The 24,023-nt window shown below is 43.6% G+C and overlaps 1 protein-coding gene across 5 annotated transcripts in view; it reads right to left on the bottom strand.

The window, feature by feature from the left end:
- Window positions 1-24,023, bottom strand: part of HPS4 (Hermansky-Pudlak syndrome 4 protein) — a 329,942-nt gene that overhangs the window by 107,932 nt on the left and 197,987 nt on the right. For 3 of the 5 annotated variants that reach the window (XM_045768880.2, XM_069304046.1, XM_045768879.2), the window contains exon 2: window positions 20,943-22,425. The exons of the other annotated variants lie outside the window; for them this stretch is intronic. In XM_045768880.2, the coding sequence (XP_045624836.2) occupies window positions 20,943-21,892 (950 nt within the window). In that variant the 5' untranslated portion in view covers window positions 21,893-22,425. The remainder of the gene's footprint in view (window positions 1-20,942; window positions 22,426-24,023) is intronic. 5 annotated transcript variants of the gene reach the window in all.

The raw sequence follows: 24,023 nt of genomic DNA, 5'->3' as shown, positions 1-24,023 counted from the left end.
GCTAACCTTTTCACTATGTATGAGGTCAATTTTTTTTTATTGGAGTTAAAATTAACGTAGATATATGACCGAACCTAACCAACCCTACCTAACCTAACCTAACCTATATATATAGGTAAGGTTAGGTTAGGTAGCCAAAAAAAGCTAGGTTAGGTTAGGTTAGGTAGGTTAGGCAGACGAAAAAACATTAATTCATGAAAACTTGGCTTATTAGGCAAATCGGGCCTTGCATAGTAGGCTGAGAAGTGAGTTCTGGCTACTAGGTACGACATATATATATTATATATTATTATATATATATATATATATATATATATAAAATTTATATGAAGAGATTCAGTCAAGCTTGACTTGACGTTTCCTAGACAAGGAACACTCATGAGGCTATAAATCTTACGAGTGTCTGGTTACTGAAAAGAGATTCAGTCGCTACTATATAAACAAAACTTACTGAAATATGAGGCATTGCCTCACCCTGTAACAACAAACAAACTTATTGGATATATTAAGGTTATATAAGCATGCAACTGGCCAATTAACACTCTAAATAACAATTAATATACTTATGTCTGAGTGCTGGGGTGCCTGTCTGACGAGTTGCCAGACTGGTTAACTCTCTTGTCAAGTTTAGGCACTATATTTTATGTCACCGCTTTGCTGTATATAGTTCTGGTAGCGTTGATAATTGATTATGTCCTTTTATTGCGTTTGCAGTAGGCTAAGATCGGTGTTAATGGTGGAGGTGGCGTTACTTGGTGTGTTCCACTCTACACTCTTATTTAGGTAAAGTACTAGGAATTTTCTTGTTGATATATTGTCCAGGTACTCCCCCCCAGTTCTAGAGAGTAATCACCGGTGATAAAGATAATTGAATGAGGTGTTCTAAGCTGAAAATTGTTCACAAGGCAGCGTCACACGCTTCATTCTGTTGGTAAACAAACGCTTTCAGCCTGAGGCGGCTCGTAGCTCGCTTCATTCCCGAGTTTGGCTCCAGTCTCTCCCTAGAGAGGGTAGCTTTCAATCAATATTGATTATTTTTACTGTCTAGACATATGATTGAGATAAGATATGATTATAATATAATTAAATATAAGGTTTAAAGATTATACGTAGTACTTGCTAATACTATTGATTCTTGTTAAGGATTTGACTTAATCCGTACCGGAAATGAATTGATTGTTCCATTAGTTTTTTAATTAAGATATTCTTCTCGAAGTTTCTAGAACCTTGAGAAATCATGCACCAAGTCACGGAGGCACCTGTAGGGCCCTATGGTGTACGTGATCATAGTGACATTGTCATCTAGGACCCAGATGTATAATGAATCTGTAGTGATTCTATGATGATTTTGATATGATTCTGTTATGCTTCAGATATGATGTAGAAATAATACATTTCTTAGATAATAATATTGATATAGTGGGTAAAATTTTCCACACTAGGAATATATCTGTCTCGCCCTTCATCTTCAAAAGGACATATCATCCCAGAACAACATCCACTCTCATGAGAGCAACGGTTGAAGGGTTGTAAAAACAACCTTGCGAACCCGACATGACAGAGTTGATTTCATTGAAACCTTTAAAATATTGAATAAATTGGAAGATATTAATCCTGACCGCTTCTTTAACAGGTCAAATGTAAGAATCAAAAGGGGCAACAACTTCAAGCTCAACAAGACACAATGTAGGAAAAAGAACAGGAGATTAATCCTTTTCATCCAGAGTGTTATAACTCTATGGAACCGCCTACCTGCTGTATGTGACACGACATTAATAGTTTCAAATTCAAATAGAAAAAAATCCCGAGAAACAATAAGAGAACCGTAGACAAGCTGTGGCAGTGCCTCTCACTCAAACACTAGCTGTGGCAGTGCCTCTCACTCAAACACTAGCTGTGGTAGTGCCTCTCACTCAAACACTAGCTGCGGCAGTCTCTCCCACTCACACAACAAATGGTGTGCCAATTTGGGCATTTCGTAGCTGGAAGGAGCGTGCCTAAGTGTTCAGCTCTGAGCTGCCTGATTGCTGCCTTCTCTGTTAGTGGCGGCGGTAGAGTGAAGGCCAGTACGAGGCTCTGCATAAGTATTTGCCCCATGAGTGGTAAGGTGGAAGTGGCCAGCGAAAGTTGGAACACTCACGAAAGAGGTTCTCAGAGTGTACAAGAGGTCGAGCCGAGAGGAGTGTCAGGCCAGTGTGTGGGGGGGATCACCCACCTAGTTAAGGCAATTAAAACTCTCCTCCTGTGACTTGCCTCTCAACTGTCCAACCACGAGGACTATACACAGACTCCTCCCAACCCTGACTACTTCCGTATCGTCAGGTGAAGCTAAGGTCTCTTTTATCACTTCATTTGTAGTTACATTCGATTTTTTCGTCACCCAGACACTGAAACAATTGATAAGATTTTATATACTTAAGTAACTAGTTTCCCTCTGTTAGCACATATATGTTTATTACTCATTTTGGAGCATGTGACCTTGTGTATTGTGAATGTGTATGTGTGTATATGTATGTGGCCTCATGGAGAGGCTGCAGGCATTCCCCAAGGGTAAGAAGCAATCATACTCACATGAGACAGTCTCCTAAATGAAATGTATATTTTCAAAATCTCAAAAGACAAAAAGATTGGAAAAAAGTGTCTTCAGGAATTCAGCGTCCCCCTTAGGCAGTGTAAGGAGAGTAACCATAATTGAGTTTCCGGGGCAGGTCGCCTCGGTCTCTCTATTACCCATGATGGGGATTATGGGGAGGGATATGGGGAGGGAAATGGGGCGATAAGGGCTGGGATGGGGAAAGGGTAGTGATTACCTAGAGATGAGATGATGATTTAATGTTATTACGTTGATCTCTACCACAGTGTGTCACCACCGCCACCACAGCTTGAGCGATCACAGAGCAACATATTTTTCAGCCAGAAGATGCAACCGGATTAATTCTAGCAAAACAAGAAACGGGCAAGAAATTGAAACAGTGAACACAACTCCGACGTGAAACGCACTATTTCTTCTTGAAATTGTCCAAAGCATCTCGTCTGATGCAAGCAGAAGACAGAGACATCTACAGACATTATCTACAACGCCCCGAGTATCTATCAACCTGTCTCATTCTGTGGAAGTATTTACCAAACTTTATATATATATATATATATATATATATATATATATATATATATATATATATATATATATATATATAATATTATATATATGTGTTCAAGACTGAGACACTTGTAAATGACGATAAAATCAAGGAGACTAGCGTTCAGGCGGGCTTCCCAAGGGGGCCCTAAACCCCAGCCCCAGAGGCATCGGGGATCTAGGGCCAGGGATCCCGAGTAAATAGAGGGGCTTCCAGAGACTCGTGGTCCGCATTTAAGAGTGTTAAATTTCGATTTCGCGATCGGTAAAAAAATTCCTGGGAGATACAGCGTCCCGCAGATAAATCCAGAGAGGTGTCTTGATGTGGCTTTTAATACAACTCCGAGAGCTCTCGATCAGGCCGAGCGTTTGTGTGCTTTCCTGGAGGGACTGCTATGTTGCGTTCATGGCTGTAGGTACTGTGCTCGGAAGACGTCTATACTGAAGTGCATATGTGTTTGTAGCCCCCTGGAGGGATTTCTATACTGAAGTGTACATTTGTTTGTAGCCCCCTGGAGAGATCTCTACACTGAAGTGTACATGTGTGTGTAGCCCCTGGAGAGATCTCTACACTGAAGTGTACATTTGTTTGTAGCCCCTGGAGAGTTGTCTATACTGAAGTGTACATGAGTTTGTAGCCCCTGGAGAGATCTCTACACTGAAGTGTACATTTGTTTGTAGCCCCTGGAGAGTTCTCTATACTGAAGTGTACATGAGTTTGTAGCCCCTGGAGGGATCTCTATACTGAAGTATACATGTGCTTGTTGTCCCTGGAGGTATATCTACACTGAAATATGTATGCGTTTGTTGCTCTTGGAGGGATCTCTGCACTGAGATATGTATGTGTCTGGTCGAGGATCGGGCCGGGGGGACGTTGAGCCCCGAAATCATCGCAAGGTAAGGTTGAACATCGGGACTTAAACTTCACTGTTATCCTGACAGAAGCTTCGAACTCGAAGTCTTCGGATTTCCTAAAACCAAGAAATATATTTTACATATACAAACTCTCCTTATAACCATGCAAGACTAGTCACAAAGACTCGTGACTCAGTTATAAGTATCCTCATGAGAGGGAAAAGTCGAAAATAGTTCAAGCACTATTGTTCAAGTCCAAGCAGAAATAGTCCAGGCACTATTGTCCAAGTCCAGGCACTATTATCCAAGCCCAAGCACTATTGTCCATGTTCAAGCAAAAATAGTCCAAATCCAAGCAAAAATATTCGAAACACTATTGTCCAAGTCCAAGCACTATTGTCCAAGTCCAAGCAAAAGTAGTCCAAGCACTATTGTCCAAGTCCAAGTAAAAATAGTCCAAGTCCAAACAAAAAGAGACCAAGCACTATTGTCCAAGTCCAAGCACTATTGTCCAAGTCCAAGCACTATTGTCCAAGTCCAAGCACTATTGTCCAAGTCCAAGCAAAAATAGTCCAAGCACTATTGTCCAAGACCAAGCAAAAACAGACCATGCAAAATGTGTTAAATCACGAAACCACTCGGATTATTTCCTTTTTTTCCCCTCTCTACAATGAATACTTTCCCTTATAAGCATTAGGGAAAGTCTCAACATACCACGTAATTTCTTTGTCAAGCAACACATATAATGAGAATAATAAAGAAACATACCAAACTTTCCCCTCATGACGTGCTTCAGTAAACATGTCAGACCAGAGCACGTGTGAGCTTACTCAGCCAATCACCACGTGTACGAATAAGCACGTACAAATAAACACGCGTGAATGCGTGAATATAATATATATATTATATATATAATATATATATATTATATATTATATATATATTATATATATATATATATATATATATATATATATATATATATATATATATATATATATATATATATATATGACAATGTCAGACCACGGAGGAAAAATGAAACAGGAATTTCCTTAAGTACTTTCGTATATTAATACATCTTCAGAAGGAGATGAGATTAATACATCTTCACTCCTTCTGAAGATGTATTAATATACGAAAGTACTTAAGGAAATTCCTGTTTCATTTTTCCTCCGTGGTCTGACATTGTCACATTTTTAATCACGTGTTTATTTTCGTGATATACACACACACACACACACACACATACACACATATATATATATATATATATATATATATATATATATATATATATATATATATATATATATATATATATATATATCAACATACACCTCCAGTAAAAACACACAGTCAAACATTCACGTCCAACTCACACACCAAACATGTACAGTTAACACATACACCAACAAACACGACCAGCTAATACATACATACATACATACATACATACATACATATAAACATACATATAAACATACATACATACACCAGCATACGAGTCCAGCTAACAAAAACACCCACAAACACATCGAGGTGTACACAAATCAAGAAACAATATTCGACAAACACTAATAGCCTTTACCTTGATGAATCTTAATTTCCCGCCTCTTGTTGTCAGAAATTGTAAAATCAATTCTGTTACGTATCTCCCGTTGTATCACTCCTGCCTCCCCCCCCTCACCCTCCTCACCCCTGTACTGACAATTAGGCAACGTTCGGCCCAAATCGGTATCCGTATTCATCCGAAATTGCTGTTCTCTTTAGTGAAGTACCACCCTCGTGCGATGAATACCGTTGAGATTAGTAGATCATACCCCAGGTATGATCAGTGTCGTTGGGTCCAGCAGATTGTCACCCCCCTCAATGGGATGACAGTCGTTGGGTCCATGCCTCTGTCATCCCAGTGTGAGGATGACAGACCCTCCCACCTACCCTCCTTCAGGCCTTCTGAACACTGAAATCAATCACGAACCTTAAATCACATTCTTCAGATCCATCAAGCTGGCGTTGACTTTACTTGTCTGACAATATGACAGGGAAGATTCCCTTGCTGTCGGGTCTGGTGGAAGGAATATACATTATATCTAATCAAAGGCTGTTTGGCCTTCCCAAACATAATTATTACGTTAGTGCGTACACAAGCCCTTGGTAATCATGCCAAAGAATTATATCCATGCGTGATTGAGAGTGTGCATAATGCTCTGCATATAAAGGAACTTTATTTTGGCCTCATAAAGTATGAGTAAAGTACACCGAGTAGACTCTTGCTACACATGACGGGGAACGGTGAACAAACTCCTGTTCTGAATGCTCACTCGAGATGACTTTCACTAAAACAAAAAAGCGTATTAGTGAGTTTGAGAGCAAATATGTATCTCCTGCTAATGTTTGAATTATGTTAGCATTTATTTAACCCTAGGAGAGGATTTTAGGGGTTACTTATGAAAGTTGACAATTGTTTTAAATGCAGTTGTTTAAAATTTGTATATATAAAACAATGCAAGTACGACACCATATTAAAAAAAAAAAAATACTGCCCTTAATAATAACAGCAATAATAATAATAATAATAATAAAAATAATAATAATAATACACACAGAAATCACAATAACGTCATATATCAAATGAACCAATCCTCAGGAGCCATGATGTGGATTCGAACCTGTGTGCTGGATCTGGAAACATCCAGCGTTCGAATTCTCATCAAGGTCCTTGTGGATTGGTTCAATTAACAATAATAATGATAATGATGAGAAAATCAATTAGAGCAACGAGAGGGGATTCGAACCCTCGACCTGGGTACTCCTCAGCCGCGCATCGTACCCCTGGAGCACGACTTAGTGTGTGTTTTACACCCTGGGATTACACTGAATGCACAGGGAGTCTGGGAGCGTCAGTCAAGCCATTCTGCGGGTCGGGGTTCAATCCCCTGATGATTAAAGTGACTGGGTATCGTTCCACCACTCCGTGTACTCCTATTCCAGCTTCTATCCTGTCCTATTCCAGCTTCTGTCCAGTCCTATTATCCAAGTTTCTATCCTGTCCTCCTATTCCAGCTTCTATTCTGTCTATCCTGGCTGTCTATTTTCCTTCTGCTTGTTCTACTTTGGTCAGAGCTGTGTACCTTATTAAATCCAACAAACCTGTACCAAGGTTCTTGGTACAGGTAACCTGTTCTTGACACCTGTACCAATCCTCTCCACCCAACAGTAACCGTTGTTCTTCACACCTGTACCAAGCCTCTCCACCCAACAGTAACCGTTGTTCTTCACACCTGTATCAAGCCTCTCCACCCAACAGTAACCGTTGTTCTACACACCTGTACCAAGCCTCTCCACCCAACAGTAACCGTTGTTCTTCACACCTGTACCAAGCCTCTCCACCCAACAGTAACCGTTGTTCTTCACACCTGTACCAAGCCTCTCTACCCAACAGATTACATAAAAAAATTACTTATCCAAATCTGTAATAGGCGTGCAAAATGATCCAAGTTTACCCCTGCAGGAGAGCGTAGAGGACGGACATAATATTCCCCATTTGGAGCAAATCCATTTAATGGGTTTCTGCAGCCGGGTGAAGTGCACAGCGAACCATTGAAATAAATTGGTTGACAGGAAGGTTGTAATCCAGTTCCCAGCAGGGCGGTACTGGGGCCATTGCCCCTGTGGTGAACAGACGCATCGGACCATTACTTTGGCGTTGTGGCTTGGACGCTCACAACACGTGGACATTAACGAGGGACTTGGCGGAGCAGCAGAGGCATTATGCTCCCTTGAGTGATTGAGATAATGCAAGAGTGCCTGTGTGTGTGTGTGTGTGTGTGTGTGTGTGTGTGTGTGTGTGTGTGTCTGTGTGTGTGTGTGTGTGTGTGCGTGTGTGTGTGTGTGAGTGTGTGTGTGTGTGTGTGTGTGTGTGTGTGTGTGTGTGTGTGTGTGTCTGTGTGTGTCTGTGTGTGTCTGTGTGTGTGTGTGTGTGTGTGTGTGTCTATGTGTGTGTGTGTCTATGTGTGTGTGTCTATGTGTGTGTGTGTGTCTATGTGTGTGTGTGTATATATATATATATATATATATATATATATATATATATATATATATATATAATATATATATATATATATATATATATATATATATATATGCGGATGATGAGTCACAATATTGTTGCTTAGGATATGAAGACTAAACCAAACATCAGAAAGTGAAGAGACGACGACGTTTCGGTCCATCCTGAACCATTATAAAGTCGATTGTGATAATCGACAATCCCAATCGACTTTATAATGGTCCAAGACGGACCGAAACGTCGTCGTCTACTCATTTTCTCGCTTGAATGGCGAGCTACGGTTGATGGGCACAATCACCGAGTGCCAGTTGCCTTTTGAAATGGCTCCCTACCCCCCCCCCCCTCTCTTGCTTCTCATCATGCCATTTCTTGAAAGACATATACCTGCAATTAGCTTGAACTACCTATCTTGAAAAGTATTCCACCTGCTCATTACTCTTACTCTTGAGCCAAATTTATGTAAGAGAACACTTCTGACTTGAATTTCTGCTTTCCAGCCAAGTCCTTCTTTTCCCGTCATGTTCTTGCTAATCATTTTGATTTTGACCACTTTGTCAATGCCTTAAAATGACCCAATGTTATGATTCTGTTGCCTCGTACCATTTGTTTTTTCTAATGGTCTATGTTTCCTGAGCCTATGTTCGTAGTTCACTACTCAAAGTTTAGAGACCAATCTTGTACCAACGCTCTGGACTTTCTCTAGTTTTGCTTTTAGCCTTTTTAGGGTAAGGGACCCACATCGGGGCTACATAGCCTGAAACTGGTCTTACATATGTAATGCACAAATATCTTAACACCATCTTTCTCAGGTGCCTGAAACTGAGGGATCCGAAGTCCCCCAGTTGTGTACACACAGAGAACGGCCAAAATGGCCGAAAACATTGTTTCGAATATTCGAAACTTCGTGAAACTTTGACAAAAACCTCACCCACGAATTTTCCCGCGTATCATCAACACAAAGTCCAGCCATCATCAACACAAAGTCCGCCCATCATCAACACAAAGTCCGCCCATCATCAAAACAATAGCCAAACGCTCGTTATGAGTGAACAGGCTCATTACATGTGACTTACAACAGATTATGTTCTCATTTTTCCCCAACAGGTGCTCGCTTGATTCCTGTGCTTTCATGGTGCTCTCATTATTCACCCGTGTGCCATGTTCACTCCCCACACCCTCTTCTTCCCTCCCCCCTCCCACTGTGCCACCTCCTCAGTCCCCCCCTCCCTTCCCCACGCCTCCCTCCCTCCCTCTCTCTTCTCCCAACACCCCTCCTTCTCTCCTTTCCTAATCTACCCAATCTTTCCTTCCCCCTTACCCTACGGGTGCCTTATTATCTTTACCTTCCTCTTCCATTTTTACCTTTACCCTCCTCTTTCATTTTTACCATCCCATTCCCCCTCCCACCCATCGATTTCCTCCTGCGTGGGATGGGAGGGAGGCTAGCCAATATGTGGCCTGCCTGCCTGCCTACTTCAGCTTCCCCCATGTACCACGGCTCAGGGTGGGAGGCCCGGTTCCATATCCACGCCATGGGAGGAAACAGAGATAGACGGTAAATATATTCATATGTATTCATACGGATATATTCCCCCGAGCACTTGTTACACAACAACACGACGTGCTGCTGGGCCTCGTAACAAAAAAAATTACATTTATTTGTTCAGTGACAAAGTTACAAAGATCTTTACTCGGGAGCCGGGTAATAATGTCTTTTTTTTTTTTTACTTAAGCAACACAGGGTTTTCTTAGAAGATGAGTCACAATAACGTGGCTGAAGTATGTTGACCACACCACACACTAGAAGATGAGACGACGACATTTCGGTCCGTGCTGGACCATTATCAAGTCGATTGTTATCCAACACCGTTATCACAATCGATTTGATAATGGTCCTGGATGGACCGAAACGTCGTCGTCTCCTCATCTCCTGGTGTATAGGTTGGTCTTCAAAACAGCTCATAATTCTAGACCAGGTTGTTAGTTATAATTTGTTAGAATATTTACGAATTAATTAATTAATAACAACTGAACATTCCTAAAAACTTAAAAAAATTACATGTTAGTCATTTTTATCATGGCACCTATTATCTGGACTATATTGCAATGCAAATCAAGTTTAATTATTAGCAACTTCTTGTTTTAATTTTATTTTGCATTTCAAGTACTGAAAAGGTGTGACAACAACAGCTCAATGTAAACAGACGAGTATGTGACAACATCAGCGGCAGGTGTTGGGATCGAACCTCCTCTTTAGGTCAAACCGCAGCATAATAACAGTGGTATTTAATTCTTCCACGGAGGTTCTCATACAGTGCACTTAATCCACCAGCCTGGCCAGTTGTCTTGTGTGACACTATGACAAGGCTCTGCTGACTGTGACTTGGGGGACAATGACAATGGTAAACATAAAAATTACTATACTGTCTACTCTATTACTGTCTTATTTATATATATACACTGTTACATGATATAGAACATGTAAACATCCATCACATGTATGAGGTATGAGGCAATGTATAAGTAACTGCCAACACCAGTGTATTAACTATAATAATTCCTTCACTTTCTTCTTATGTACAGAATAAATAATTTATCTTCGCCTGAAGCATTTTTTATCATATATTTATCTCAGCATAAATGTCTAACGCACAATATGTTCATTGAACACCGACAGAGACAATGTTCAAACGTCTAATAATACTCTAAGTATTTATCGAACAGTAATCCAATCTTGTAACACGTAAATGATGTACCAAATCTTCTACTCACTTGAAAGAGCTTTAAATGTCGAAAACGCCTTCACATAAAAATCTAATGACATATTTTCCAACCCGTCCTCAGTGTATGTCCATTCCAACCAGCGGTCAACCCCAAAGACACATTCATAAATTTTAACATGCAGTTCATTCAAAATAGGAATTTTCTCAAATCCCTTTTTTTTTTGTCAAATTCAAACTTTTCCGCTGGATGGAATGAACATAGACTGAGGACGAGTTTCTGCGTTGCTTCACTAACGTTCAGCAAACAATAATAATTGTCCAGAGAAGCAAAACACCTATCCTACCTTACTCCTAACTATACATACAATTTTAATATGCTTCAGTATTTTATATGGATGAGAAAGTCCTTTTTTTATTACAGTACAACAAAATTTACGAATTCGTGTCATGTCGACCGCAGCTTGCAAGAGTCTGCAGGATCCCTCGCAATATCTCGCAACCTCAAAATAATCTTAGTCGGACATACTCTTAGGTTCGAATCCTCGTCACCGCCCTTGTGCAGTGACGAGGATTGCACAGTCATCACAGTTCATTTACTATTAGTCGGTTTTGGGCAACCTCTAACGGCCTCTAGTGACCCTTAGTAGCCTCTTTTAGTGTCTAGTGTCCTCTAGTTTCCTCTGGCGGTATCTGGTAACCCTTACATACCCTTTAAAACAAATTCAGTGACATTTGTCGCCGATCAAGCAATATTTGTGTTATTTATGGCGATCTCTGACAACTCATGATGACAACTAGTGACCTCTTATCACACTGTGTTGATCACTGCAAGACGTGCCGGACCAACCAGGCTGTAGTGGAGATGTGGGCCTGCGGGCCGCTCCAAGCAACAGCCTGTTGAACCAAGTTATCACAAGTAGAGCCGTGCCCCAGGCCGTGCTTGTGCAGTAGAACAACTCCCGAGACCCACTCCAGGTATACTCCAGGTATACTGCTCCTTCCCGCCCCTCTACCATCGTAGAGCACGCTGCTCGTTCACGTAAACTACGACAGGCAGTTAAGGGTGTTTGACCGCTGCTTCATAGAGAGTGAAAAGTGAGAGATATTAACACGGTGGCTAGAGATGCTAGTCTCTTTAACTGAGAGGGTCGGCGGTGGGAGGTCAGAGCCGGGCCGAGCACGCATAACCTTTCCTGTGGTAGACGAGGGCCATATATCCTCACTAATTTAACCTGAGTCATATTTCAGCAGGTTGGAGGAGGTGATCCTCATGGGAGAGAGGGAGAGAGGAAGGGAGGGGAATTGCAAAAGACGGAAAAGAAAAAAGGAGAGAGACGAGGGTGAGGAAGATAAGAATTATGAAGAAAAAGGGAAGGTGGGGAGAGAGAGAGAGAGAGAGAGAGAGAGAGAGAGAGAGAGAGAGAGAGAGAGAGAGAGAGAGAGAGAGAGAGAGAGAGAGAGAGAGAGAGAGAGAGGCAGAGGCAGACAAGAAATTGACAGGGAACCAATCCTTAACGATTCGCCCCTGTTCACCCAGCACTAATTGGGGACCTGGAAGTAAATCAACTGGTGTTTCAGGGAAACATAAATATACTAACAGACTATATAACACTGGGGAGGGATCAGGATAAGGATAATTTGGATGAGGGGGGACTAGGAATGGTGCCCAACCACTTGGACAGTCGGGGATCGAACTCGGACTTGCATGAAGCGAGACCGTCCAGCCCCAAGTAGGGAAAGCCTGAAAAGTACAGCTTACCATGCTCTACGGGCAGGGATAGCTCTCAACGTACAAACATGAATCAGAAGCCATCTTCTGCTGCGTTCATCTGCGTAGATAAAAGAAGATTAAAAAAAAAGGCAACATTTACCTCAGGTTACCGCAGGAAGCAGGTGACATTGTTACCAGAACCTCCTAGTGGTCATACCCATGCTCTTCTCCCATCAGTGTTACCGCAACCTCCTGACCGTCATATCCTGGTGGAGTAGCTACCTGGCCCTCTGGCACCGCTGCCACCCCACTCCTCTGTCGTCACTCACAGGCGCCCAGTGCATTTTAAAATGATGTTTTTGTTCTCGTCACGACAGAAACTGAGTAGCTAGCCCCCACGCAAGAGAAATCCAGGGCATGAAGCTCGTGAGAAGAGGCATGAGTTTGGGGGGCATGAGTGTAGATGAAGGAGATGTGTGCGTTGGATGTGGTAGATGTGGAGACACATGTGCAAGATGAAGCAGGTGTCGGTGTGGCATATATGATGTTGAGATGCAAGATTGAGCATATATTTGGCTGTAACAGTTCATGTATTTTTCGAACTGAGCCGTAATGGGTGTGTGGCCATGGATGTGGCCATGGATGTGGCCATGGATGTGGGCATGGATGTGGCCATGGATATGGGCATGAAGGAGGGCATGAAGGTGCCCATGGATAGGGCAATGGAGGTGGGCATGGATGTGGCCATGGCTGTGGCCATGGATGTGGTAGAGGAACCTTTATATATAGGTATGAGTGTGGATGCTGCAAAGGTAAACAAAACAGGGCCCCACAGCAGCAACAGATCACTGGGGTGAAATGATTCAGTTAAGTGCACTTACAGCGCTGCCCTCCAGTAAACCCTTAAACCAGCACGTATTTAAGTACACTTAAGGAGCTACACTTCACAGAACTTTAGACCAACACTTACTTAAGTACTTGTAGTCTAAAAGTATTAAAGTTATTGTATACCATTGCTGAAAGTAAGTGCTGGAAATCATGTTTCTCATCTTCTTTATGGTACTTGCAGCTTGCATAAAGACGCATTGTCTCTATAAAGAAGTCAATACATCTAGCAGCCAATTCTGGGAAAAATATTCTAAATTCGATACAAAGATTCCTCTCGGAGAATGCAATCGCTCGTAATATTAATTGGTTCGTTATGAATCATTCAGTGAGTGTTGCGAATCAACTATGCTAATCTTTTCATGTTATTTGCAAAGAAACACATCAGCAGCCTGCCTTCCTTACTATGATATCCGATATGTGAATCTCTGTCGACTTTACTATTCATTCCATTACGAGAACTCACAGCTGAAGGCCACGATGGAATACACTATGAAGGGACTCGCCAACCCACACTAAAGTATCTGTTTCAAAACTAATAATGATGTGGAGTGATCTATAACGGACCGAGTGATTACTACCTAATGAATAAAGGAAATCAATCACATTTCCTTTCAAAAAATCAGTCCAAGAGCCCTCATCAGTTGGGTGTTCAATTTGTACAATTCATTTTCATTTTCAATTTACTGTAGTTATTTAGAAAGAAGTGGTTGTTTATCCACTTCCCAAATTGGTCTCCGTAAAGGGGCGTTGTGCTACGGATTGGTTAGTAGTCTTAGAGGTGTTTAGCAAAAGTGTGTTGTCTTCAGGTAAATAAGTTGTCCTCTTGCTCTTTGACCTTCAAAATGATGTAACATTATATTACAGACCCAAAAATACCCACTGACCCCATGAGAATACCTACAAACCCCATGAGAATATCTTCAGACCCCATGAGAATACCTACAGATCCCAGGAGTATACCTACAGACCCATGAGAATACCTACAGACCCCATGAGAATACCTACAGACCCCATGAGAATACCTTCAGACCCCATGAGAATACCTACAGATCCCAGGAGTATACATACAGACCCATGAGAATACCTACAGACCCCATGAGAATACCTACAGACCCCATGAGAATACCTACAGACCCCATGAGAATACCTACAGACTTACACGTCCCCACGAAAGTACTCTGGTCTGGAGACATTTACAAAACAATCTTGAGGATATAATAAAGTATGGGTGTGGTCCACAAGATATTCAATAACGATTAATATAAATTGAACTAAAACCCTCTGCCTTAAGAAGCTCTTGATTCCACTTGAAATAATGCCACAAAAAATCTGTGTGCGCCTTCTGGCACGAAGATAATTATGAAAATCAAAATATAAACCATTGCATCTTTGGCTGCTGGCATGGACAATTAATTTGCCACCTCTGGCGTTGTGTCATTAAAATTTGTATTGCCTCTATAAATAAATATCCATGGGAATATTTACGTATTAAATAAATATTAGATTTCAAATATATCACAGCGTTTGAAAGGTTATCGCACATATAGAAATACGTCAATGGCACGGGCTGTATTTACTCTCACTGCAAAATAATATTTTTGTGAATAATAATTGGTATTCCACTCAACGATCACTGCTCAAAGCGCTTCAACACGACACACTGACGACGTCCACAATAATATAGAACTCTTTTGCTTCCTCACCTCGGATAATGGTCATAAACAAGTCAATTATACTCGCTTCTGAGGTGGATGAAAGTCTCATTATCGTTTACATTGTATCATTGGGCTCGGCACTTGCGTCTACAATGACTGAATCACTTTCTCATTATCTTGAGGTAATCTTGAGATGATTTCGGGGCTTTTTAGTGTCCCCGCGGTGCGGTCCTCGACCAGGCCTCCACCCCCAGGAAGAAGCAGCCCGTGACAGTTGACTAACACCCAGGTACCTATTTTACAGCTAGGTAACAGGGGCATAGGGTGAAAGAAACTCTGCCCATTGTTTCTCGCCGGCGCCTGGGATAGAACCCAGGACCACAGGATCACAAGCCCAGCGTGCTGTCCGCTCGGCCGACCGGCTCTCATACTTATAAAAAATATAAGTTTTTCTTTATGACAGACAACATAGTTTGAAATAGTATACGCAATAACATCATATCATATCTTATCTCTTCTGATGTCTGGGGAGCCGGTCGGCCGAGCGGACAGCACGCGGGACTTGTGATCCTTTGGTCGTGGGTTCGATCCCAGACGCCGGCGAGAAACAATAGGCAGAGTTTATTTCACCCTATGCCCCTGTTACCTAGCAGTAAAATAGGTACCTGGGTGTTAGTCAGCTATCACGGGCTGCTTCCTGGAGGTGGAGGCCTGGTCGAGGACCGGGCCGCGGGGACACTTAAAAAGCCCCGAAATCATCTCAAGATAACCTCAAGAAAGATGTCTATCTGCAGCTTGGCTCCCTTCAGTGTACACGTATTATGAATTCCACATTCCCCCATGGTTCCAAATGATGTTCATCAAGACTAATATACCAACCATATGCTCTTTCGAATTAGTCGTGCTGTCGTTCTTCCATCACTAAAGTAAGAACGAGACAGAATGTCCCATAATAGCCCTTCCTCTTGGCTTGATGGATCCTCTGTGGATTAAAGTAGCAAGAGTTGCAGAAAATAATCTAAACTTCTAAAGAATTCAATTGCAATGCAGCCGTCTTGTTGAATAACTGGAATTAATCCTAATCCTCTGAATCAATTGATCCAGTTGAAGCTCGTTCAGATTTTAATCATTGAGTCTTCAATTAATTATGTGAGATCGATAAACGACAGGATAACTGCATTTTGAAATAGTCATAATTGTACAGGCTTTAAGGCCTACACCACTTCTAAAATGTCTAGGAAGGTTGCAACAGTTGTTTAATTTATTTTGTGTGCTTCATCTGGGCCGGTGTGTTATCGAGGGGTTCCAAGGACCTATAACAGGCTTGCTCACCAGAATGAGCTACTCAGGCGAGCCGTCAGCCTTGAGCAAGCTGTCTGCTGTCAAGCTGCCTGCTGTCAAGCTGTCTGCTGTCAAGCTGCCTGCTGTCAAGCTGCCTGCTGTCAAGCTGTCTGCTGTCAAGCTGCCTGCTGTCAAGCTGCCTGCTGTCAAGCTGTCTGCTGTCAAGCTGCCTGCTGTCAAGCTGCCTGCTGTCAAAAGTGGTGACTGTGGTAGTGGTGGTTGCGGTAGTATTAAAAGGAGTTAGCTGTTATGGATATTCTTATAGATACGGGAAAAATGTGATATCGCTTTAAACTATGATGGTGCAGCTATGACAGCAGCCCTGGAGATGGTGACACTGTTGGACTTAGTGGTGATGGTGACTGGTGACACCAGAGGGGGGGGGGGGCGGTAATGGTGATGAGGGTGGCAATGAGGCTGTGTGCTGCTTCCTCCGGATAGGAATAAATTCCCGGGTATGTCTTATGATAACATATTAACCTCAAAACTCCTGCCGTTGTCGCACTCCAAACTTGTCTACACCCTCCAGGACATTAACGTGTAACAAGGGAGTGAGTATTTATGAGTATGGGTGAGAGTGAGTACATGTGAGGCAGAGGGAAGTTGTGTGAGTTGGTGTGAGGCCCAGGAGTGTGGAACCATTTGGCGAGTGTGAGCAGGAAGCACCTCAAGGTAGACACTCACCCAGACACTCATCTCAGAGCACCTGGTGGGCTTATAAGCCTGTCTTATGGGGCTCATGCCCTGTAGGCCTAACTAAGGCTTTCAGATTTAAGGGGCTGGGAAAGAAAAAGAAAGAGTGTGTGTCAGCACAACCTGTGAGCAAGGTAGAGGGGTCCAGAGCCAGCTGGGCTGCTATGGGCAAGGAACCCATCTGTACGAGAGGTGAGAGTACTCAGTATTAATACAGTCAGTGTGGATGTGGTGGATATCTTCCTAACACATCGGTGTCTAGTGTGCAGAAAACACCTCAAACCTTTCCTAGTGAGTGGAGTTATGTGGTAGATCGGAGTACAGTCACTCAAGTGATGTGGAGTGTGGTACTCCAGGAGCGGCGGGAAGGAGGGGGGGGAGGTGTTCAAGCGATAGTCAGTGCTTTGTGTACACTGAAATGTATTAAGCTCGTTTTCACTCTCCACAAACAAGACAAGAGCATACTCTCATCACAAGCGGGGAAAACATGGAGAACTACAAATTAATGGTGTAACACTTGAATGGGTTGACCACTATCGGTACCTTGGCGTCACTGTCGGCTCTAATAAGGGAAAGCAAGAGGAGCTCAATCAACTCATAGGAACATGCAAAAGTCGACTCAGAGCACTGAAAGCTATGACCTGGAATGGACATGGAGCCTCTATTGCCGTGCTTAAAATGATGTACACAGCCTATGTGCGCTCCGTCATAGACTATGCCGCACCAGTTTTATGCACCTACTCCCAAAGCGATATAAAATGACTTTAAAGCATTCAGAATGAAGCCATGACAATCATTCTTGGAGTTCCAAGAACGGCCAAAACGTCTAATCTACGAGAGGAGTTGTTCCTCCCCAGTGTTAAAAGCATGATTAAGGAGGTGAATGCTAAGCTTGCAATTAAGATAGCAAGAGATCCCCATTACAATGATATTGCCAAGAAGAAACTGAGTTCTGTGCTACTTTCAGGGGAAAACAGGAGAAGCAAAAAATGGCATCCCAGATCAGTCTGCTACCTCGAAGAACTTCACCTGCTTGAGCAAGCCCGTGAGCTCCTGCCTGTAGAGAGGTTACCTCCCTGGGAGGATAACTCTTGCAGGATTATCATCAATGAAATGTCAACGAAAAAATCCAACATGATAGCATAAGAAATGAGGCACAAGTATTTCGAGGAAATTTATAAAGAAGCCGAAGATGAACTAGATCAAATCTACACTGACGGGTCATCTAATCCTGTCAATGGCAGGGCTGGTGCAGCACACACGGTAATTAAGGATAATGTTTTCCAACGCAGAAACGAAGAAAAAGCACGTATTGAGAACTATGCCTCTTCAACGCAAGCAGAGCTAACTGCCATTGTTATGGCGTTAAGGTTTCTTGAACGGAACACTAATGGTGCAGTGATTTGCACCGATTCAAAAGCAGCACTGCAAAGCCTAGGTAAAAACCGGGCAGAAAATCTTGCAATAGTCGCTGAAATTAAGAGAGCTGTAAGAGTACTTACCAATCAGGGAAGAGTCGTCAAGTTTCTGTGGATCCCCTCCCATGTTGGAATATGTGGGAACGAACGAGCAGATGTGCTGGCTGCTGAAGGCGCTGAAGGAGACCATATTGAATACTTCATACCCAAGACACTACTACAAATTAGAGGTATTGTCAGGCAACATCACCGTGACAAGATAACTGAGGAAAGGAGGATAGAAGCACAAACCAGTGAATCTGTACGCTGGTACAACATGGTTGCAGCTGACAATCCCAATCTTTATGAACGAAGAGAAGTAGGACGCGGGAGAGAATCAGTAATAGCGAGAATCCGTCTTGGATACAAATATCCATGGCGATTCGGAATGGAAACAACAGTTGATCAGCGGAGTTGCAGAATCTGTGGTGAGAGTGACGGACACCGCCTTGACCACTATCTACGTGAATGTGAACACCTGAGCGACATTAGAAATGTGTAGAATAATAAACCCCACATTGTTTGAGTTAGAAAAACACTATTTGTCAAATATTGATACTGTTCTTAAAAGATTTCCCCATTTTGCACCCGCAAGATAACGTAAGCTTTCAAGAGTTGACAGATGTTAATCTTCTTGTTTGAGGAGTTGTTCACTTGAGACAGTTAAGCAAGTCCCAGCTGTGTCTGGGTACAAGTGACAGGATGAACAACCCAGTGGGTTTTCTTCCTTTTGGGGGGTGTTGTACCTACTGCTATGGCGGTGTTCACTCACAAAATGAATGGCGCTACCCAATAAACTCGCCCCTCGGGGCAAAATTAAAAAAAAAAATTACCAAACTACTGAAGGCTCTGGCTATCCCAAACTACTGAAGGCTCTGGCTATCCCAAACTACTGAAGGCTCTGGCTATCCCAAACTACTGAAGGCTCCGGCTATCCCAAACTACTGAAGGCTCCGGCTATCCCAAACTACTGAAGGCTCCGGCTATCCCAAACTACTGAAGGCTCCGGCTATCCCAAACTACTGAAGGCTCCGGCTATCCCAAAGTACTGAAGGCTCCGGCTATCCCAAAGTACTGAAGGCTCCGGCTATCCCAAAGTACTGAAGGCTCCGGCTATCCCAAAGTACTGAAGGCTCCGGCTATCCCAAAGTACTGAAGGCTCCGGCTATCCCAAAGTACTGAAGGCTCCGGCTATCCCAAAGTACTGAAGGCTCCGGCTATCCCAAAGTACTGAAGGCTCCGGCTATCCCAAAGTACTGAAGGCTCCGGCTATCCCAAAATACTGAAGGCTCCGGCTATCCCAAAGTACTGAAGGCTCCGGCTATCCCAAAGTACTGAAGGCCCCGGCTATCCCAAAGTACTGAAGGCTCCGGCTATCCCAAAGTACTGAAGGCTCCGGCTATCCCAAAGTACTGAAGGCTCCGGCTATCCCAAAGTACTGAAGGCTCTGGCTATCCCAAAGTACTGAAGGCTCCGGCTATCCCAAAGTACTGAAGGCTCCGGCTATCCCAAAGTACTGAAGGCTCCGGCTATCCCAAAGTACTGAAGGCTCCGGCTATCCCAAAGTATTGAAGGCTCCGGCTATCCCAAAGTACTGAAGGCTCCGGCTATCCCAAAGTACTGAAGGCTCCGGCTATCCCAAAGTACTGAAGGCTCCGGCTATCCCAAAGTACTGAAGGCTCTGGCCATCCCAAAGTACTGAAGACTCTGGCTATCCCAAAGTACTGAAGACTCTGGCTATCTCAAAGTATTGCAGGTTCCTCCCGCCCCAAGATACTGAGGGTGGTGGCCGCCCCAGACCAGGGAAGACTTGAGGTGGTGGTCCATTAGCGTCGAGGACCAGTGTCTCCCGCCCATCACGCTCCTGCTGCTGCATCAATCTTGCCTGACAGCGTCACCCCGCCCCACACTATGTGTCCTGGTCTAACACCACACCATACTCACCCCTGCACCACACCACACTCACCCCTGCACCACACCACACTCACCCCAGCACCACACCACACTCACCCCAGCACCACACCACACTCACCCCAGCACCACACCACACTCACCCCAGCACCACCCCATACTCACCCCAGCACCACACCATACTCACCCCAGCACCACACCATACTCACCCCTGCACCACACTATACTCACCCCTGCACCACACTATACTCACCCCTGCACCACACTATACTCACCCCTGCACCACACCATACTCACCCCTGCACCACACCATACTCACCCCTGCACCACACCATACTCACCCCTGCACCACACCATACTCACCCCTGCACCACACCATACTCACCCGAGCACAAATTTATTTTAATATTCAATTATATAATTTTATTTGGAATTAGAAAGTTATGATCTTTGGTTAAATAAAATTTACAATGATCACAAATTATATATTTACTTACCTTAGCACTTGCGCATAAGACGCAACGATCATCTCTATGCCCTCCTGGACGTCTTCACGAAGCCCCAGCCAGTCACCTATGGGCACAAGTGGCATGTCTGAGGGTTGAGAGTGCTCCCGCTCCCCAGTCAACCACTCACTTCCCCAGTCCTTGGATTTCGTTAAAAACTTCCCAATTTCATTATTTCTGAGCCACTCTGGAGTCCAGTTTCCAGACTTTGTCCATTCTGGGTATTTCCAATTGTTGATTTTCCAACTCTCACCTTTCAAGTGTTGTTCGCTCCAAGCCGTGAACTTTGAAACCAGCTGCGATAGCTGACTTCCACTTGATTGATCAGTCAAGAATAGATCCCGTGGGTGCTGGGATGCGTACGGGACACTTGACTCCTGGGACACACGTGATACACTTGGTTGCTGGGATACGTGTGGGATACTTGGCGGTTGAGGCGCATGGATGCTACAGGGTTTGTGGGACACTAGAAGACAACTAGGCTGGAACACGTGCTGTCTGCCCAGCTGACGGGACTCTTGCAAGTTACTGCTGAACTGTTGAGACCTTTGGAGGCTACCGGGCTGCTGACACCTGGACAGGCCCCAAGGCTGCCGTGCCAGGAGCTGCTGAAGAACACTTTGATGCTGAAGATGACTGGGTTGGGGAAGGAGCTGGGAGTTGGTGGGGTCGTGACACTCACAGGAGCCGCTGGGCGGCTGGGCACTTGGGCTGCTAATGTACTGATGCCACCTGGCAACTGTCTCCTTAATGTTACCATATGTTGCAATATTATGGGGTGTGTGATGTGTCTGAGGCGAGTAACACGGCAAGACATCGATGTTCTTGACGTTGCGGTTCTTGGCATTGTGGGTATTGTTGTTGTTGTGGGGCGCGAGCCGCTGCTCCCGGCGAGCCCTCGTCTGCAGGTACAAGGCCGCGGTGGCGCTCTGAGCTAACATACCTTCCTTGACCCTGGCATGTCACCCGGGGCTCTCACTCCCGCCACCACTCTTCTTCTTCTTTCCTTTTCACTCGTATTTGCTTTATTTGAAATATTTGTCTTTGCAGATTAATATTGTTTGTCAACACTTGGTTTTGTATTTTGTTTTTCTAGTTAATAAATATCAGTTTTTGGAGAGCGGCGCCTCTTACACGGGGCCATTGTGCCTACTTCACTCCCGCAGGCCTACTGGCACTCTGGTAGGCCTACTGGCACTCTGGTAGGCCTACTGGCACTTTGGTAGGCCTACTGACTCTCCCGTAGGTCTAGTGACACTGGCAGGCCTAGTGACACTTTGGTAGGCCTAGTGATACTCTGGCAAGCTCAACTCTGCATCGTATGTCGGGTGGGGGGTGTTGGGCGTGGAGGCCGCCGGGTTCCACACTGCAGCCTCCAGGGGCGTCGGCCACCCTCCACCTCGTCCTTCAAAGGTCGCCCAACGTCAAGCAACTGTCGTACTAAAGTGGCCCTTATCCTAACCCAACAGAGAACCTAAAACAGAAAACGGGAGAGTATGTCAATTTTGCAAGCCACTTCCATTTTCTAGTACGACGATTTTTGGCCTTTGGTAGAGTATACGTCAACACGCGACGTTGTATATTTGAAGGATGGGTTGGACCTTCCTTCAGGTCAGCCTCTCATTATCTTAACAACACCGCGCCAACACATACCATGGGAACAACTCGAGTATTTTACTGCATTACATTTTACAAGAGTTTAGGATCCAGTTCTCAAAGCAGTGACGGAACGTGAACAACTCTCACACAACATCATTAAGTGTCAGAGTGGAACAAAAATGATGAATTTTATTACAAATACTACGGTATTGTCCACAAATAATACTGCGGTATTGTCCACAAATAATACTGCGGTATTGTCCACAAATAATATTGCGGTATTGTCCACAAATAAAACTGCGGTATTGTCCACAAATAATACTGCGGTATTGTCCACAAATAATACTGCGGTATTGTCCACAAATACTACTGCGGTATTGTCCACAAATACTACTGCGGTATTGTCCACAAATACTACTGCGGTATTGTCCACAAATAATACTGCGGTATTGTCCACAAATACTACTGCGGTATTGTCCACAAATAAAACTGCGGTATTGTCCACAAACACTACTACGGTATTGTCCACAAATACTACTGCGGTATTGTCCACAAATAAAACTGCGGTATTGTCCACAAATAATACTGCGGTATTGTCCACAAATACTACTGCGGTATTGTCCACAAATACTACTGCGGTATTGTCCACAAATACTACTGCGGTATTGTCCACAAACACTACTACGGTATTGTCCACAAACACTACTACGGTATTGTCCACAAACACTACTACGGTATTGTCCACAAACACTACTACGGTATTGTCCACAAACACTACGACGGTATTGTCCACAAACACTACGACGGTATTGTCCACAAACACTACGACGGTATTGTCCACAAACACTACGACGGTATTGTCCACAAACAATACGACGGTATTGTCCACAAACAATACGACGGTATTGTCCACAAACAATACGACGGTATTGTCCACAAACAATACGACGGTATTGCCCACAAACAATACGACGGTATTGCCCACAAACAATACGACGGTATTGCCCACAAACAATACGACGGTATTGCCCACAAACAATACGACGGTATTGCCCACAAACAATACGACGGTATTGCCCACAAACAATACGACGGTATTGCCCACAAACAATACGACGGTATTGCCCACAAACAATACGACGGTATTGCCCACAAACAATACGACGGTATTGCCCACAAACAATACTACGGTATTGCCCACAAACAATACTACGGTATTGCCCACAAGCAATACTACGGTATTGCCCACACAATACTACAGTATTGCCCACAAACAATACTACGGTATTGCCCACAAACAATACTACGGTATTGCCCACAAACAATACTACAGTATTGCCCACAAACAATACTACGGTATTGCCCACAAACAATACTACGGTATTGCCCACAAACAATACTACGGTATTGCCCACAAACAATACTACGGTATTGCCCACAAATAATACTAGAGTATTATTATGGACCCGAGCC

The sequence above is a fragment of the Procambarus clarkii genome, chromosome 51 (assembly GCF_040958095.1).
Source record: "Procambarus clarkii isolate CNS0578487 chromosome 51, FALCON_Pclarkii_2.0, whole genome shotgun sequence".
In the NCBI taxonomy this organism is placed as follows: Eukaryota; Metazoa; Arthropoda; class Malacostraca; order Decapoda; family Cambaridae; genus Procambarus; species Procambarus clarkii.
The sequence above is the reverse complement of the archived record's forward strand: the minus strand, read 5'-3'. Positions and strand labels throughout refer to the sequence as shown.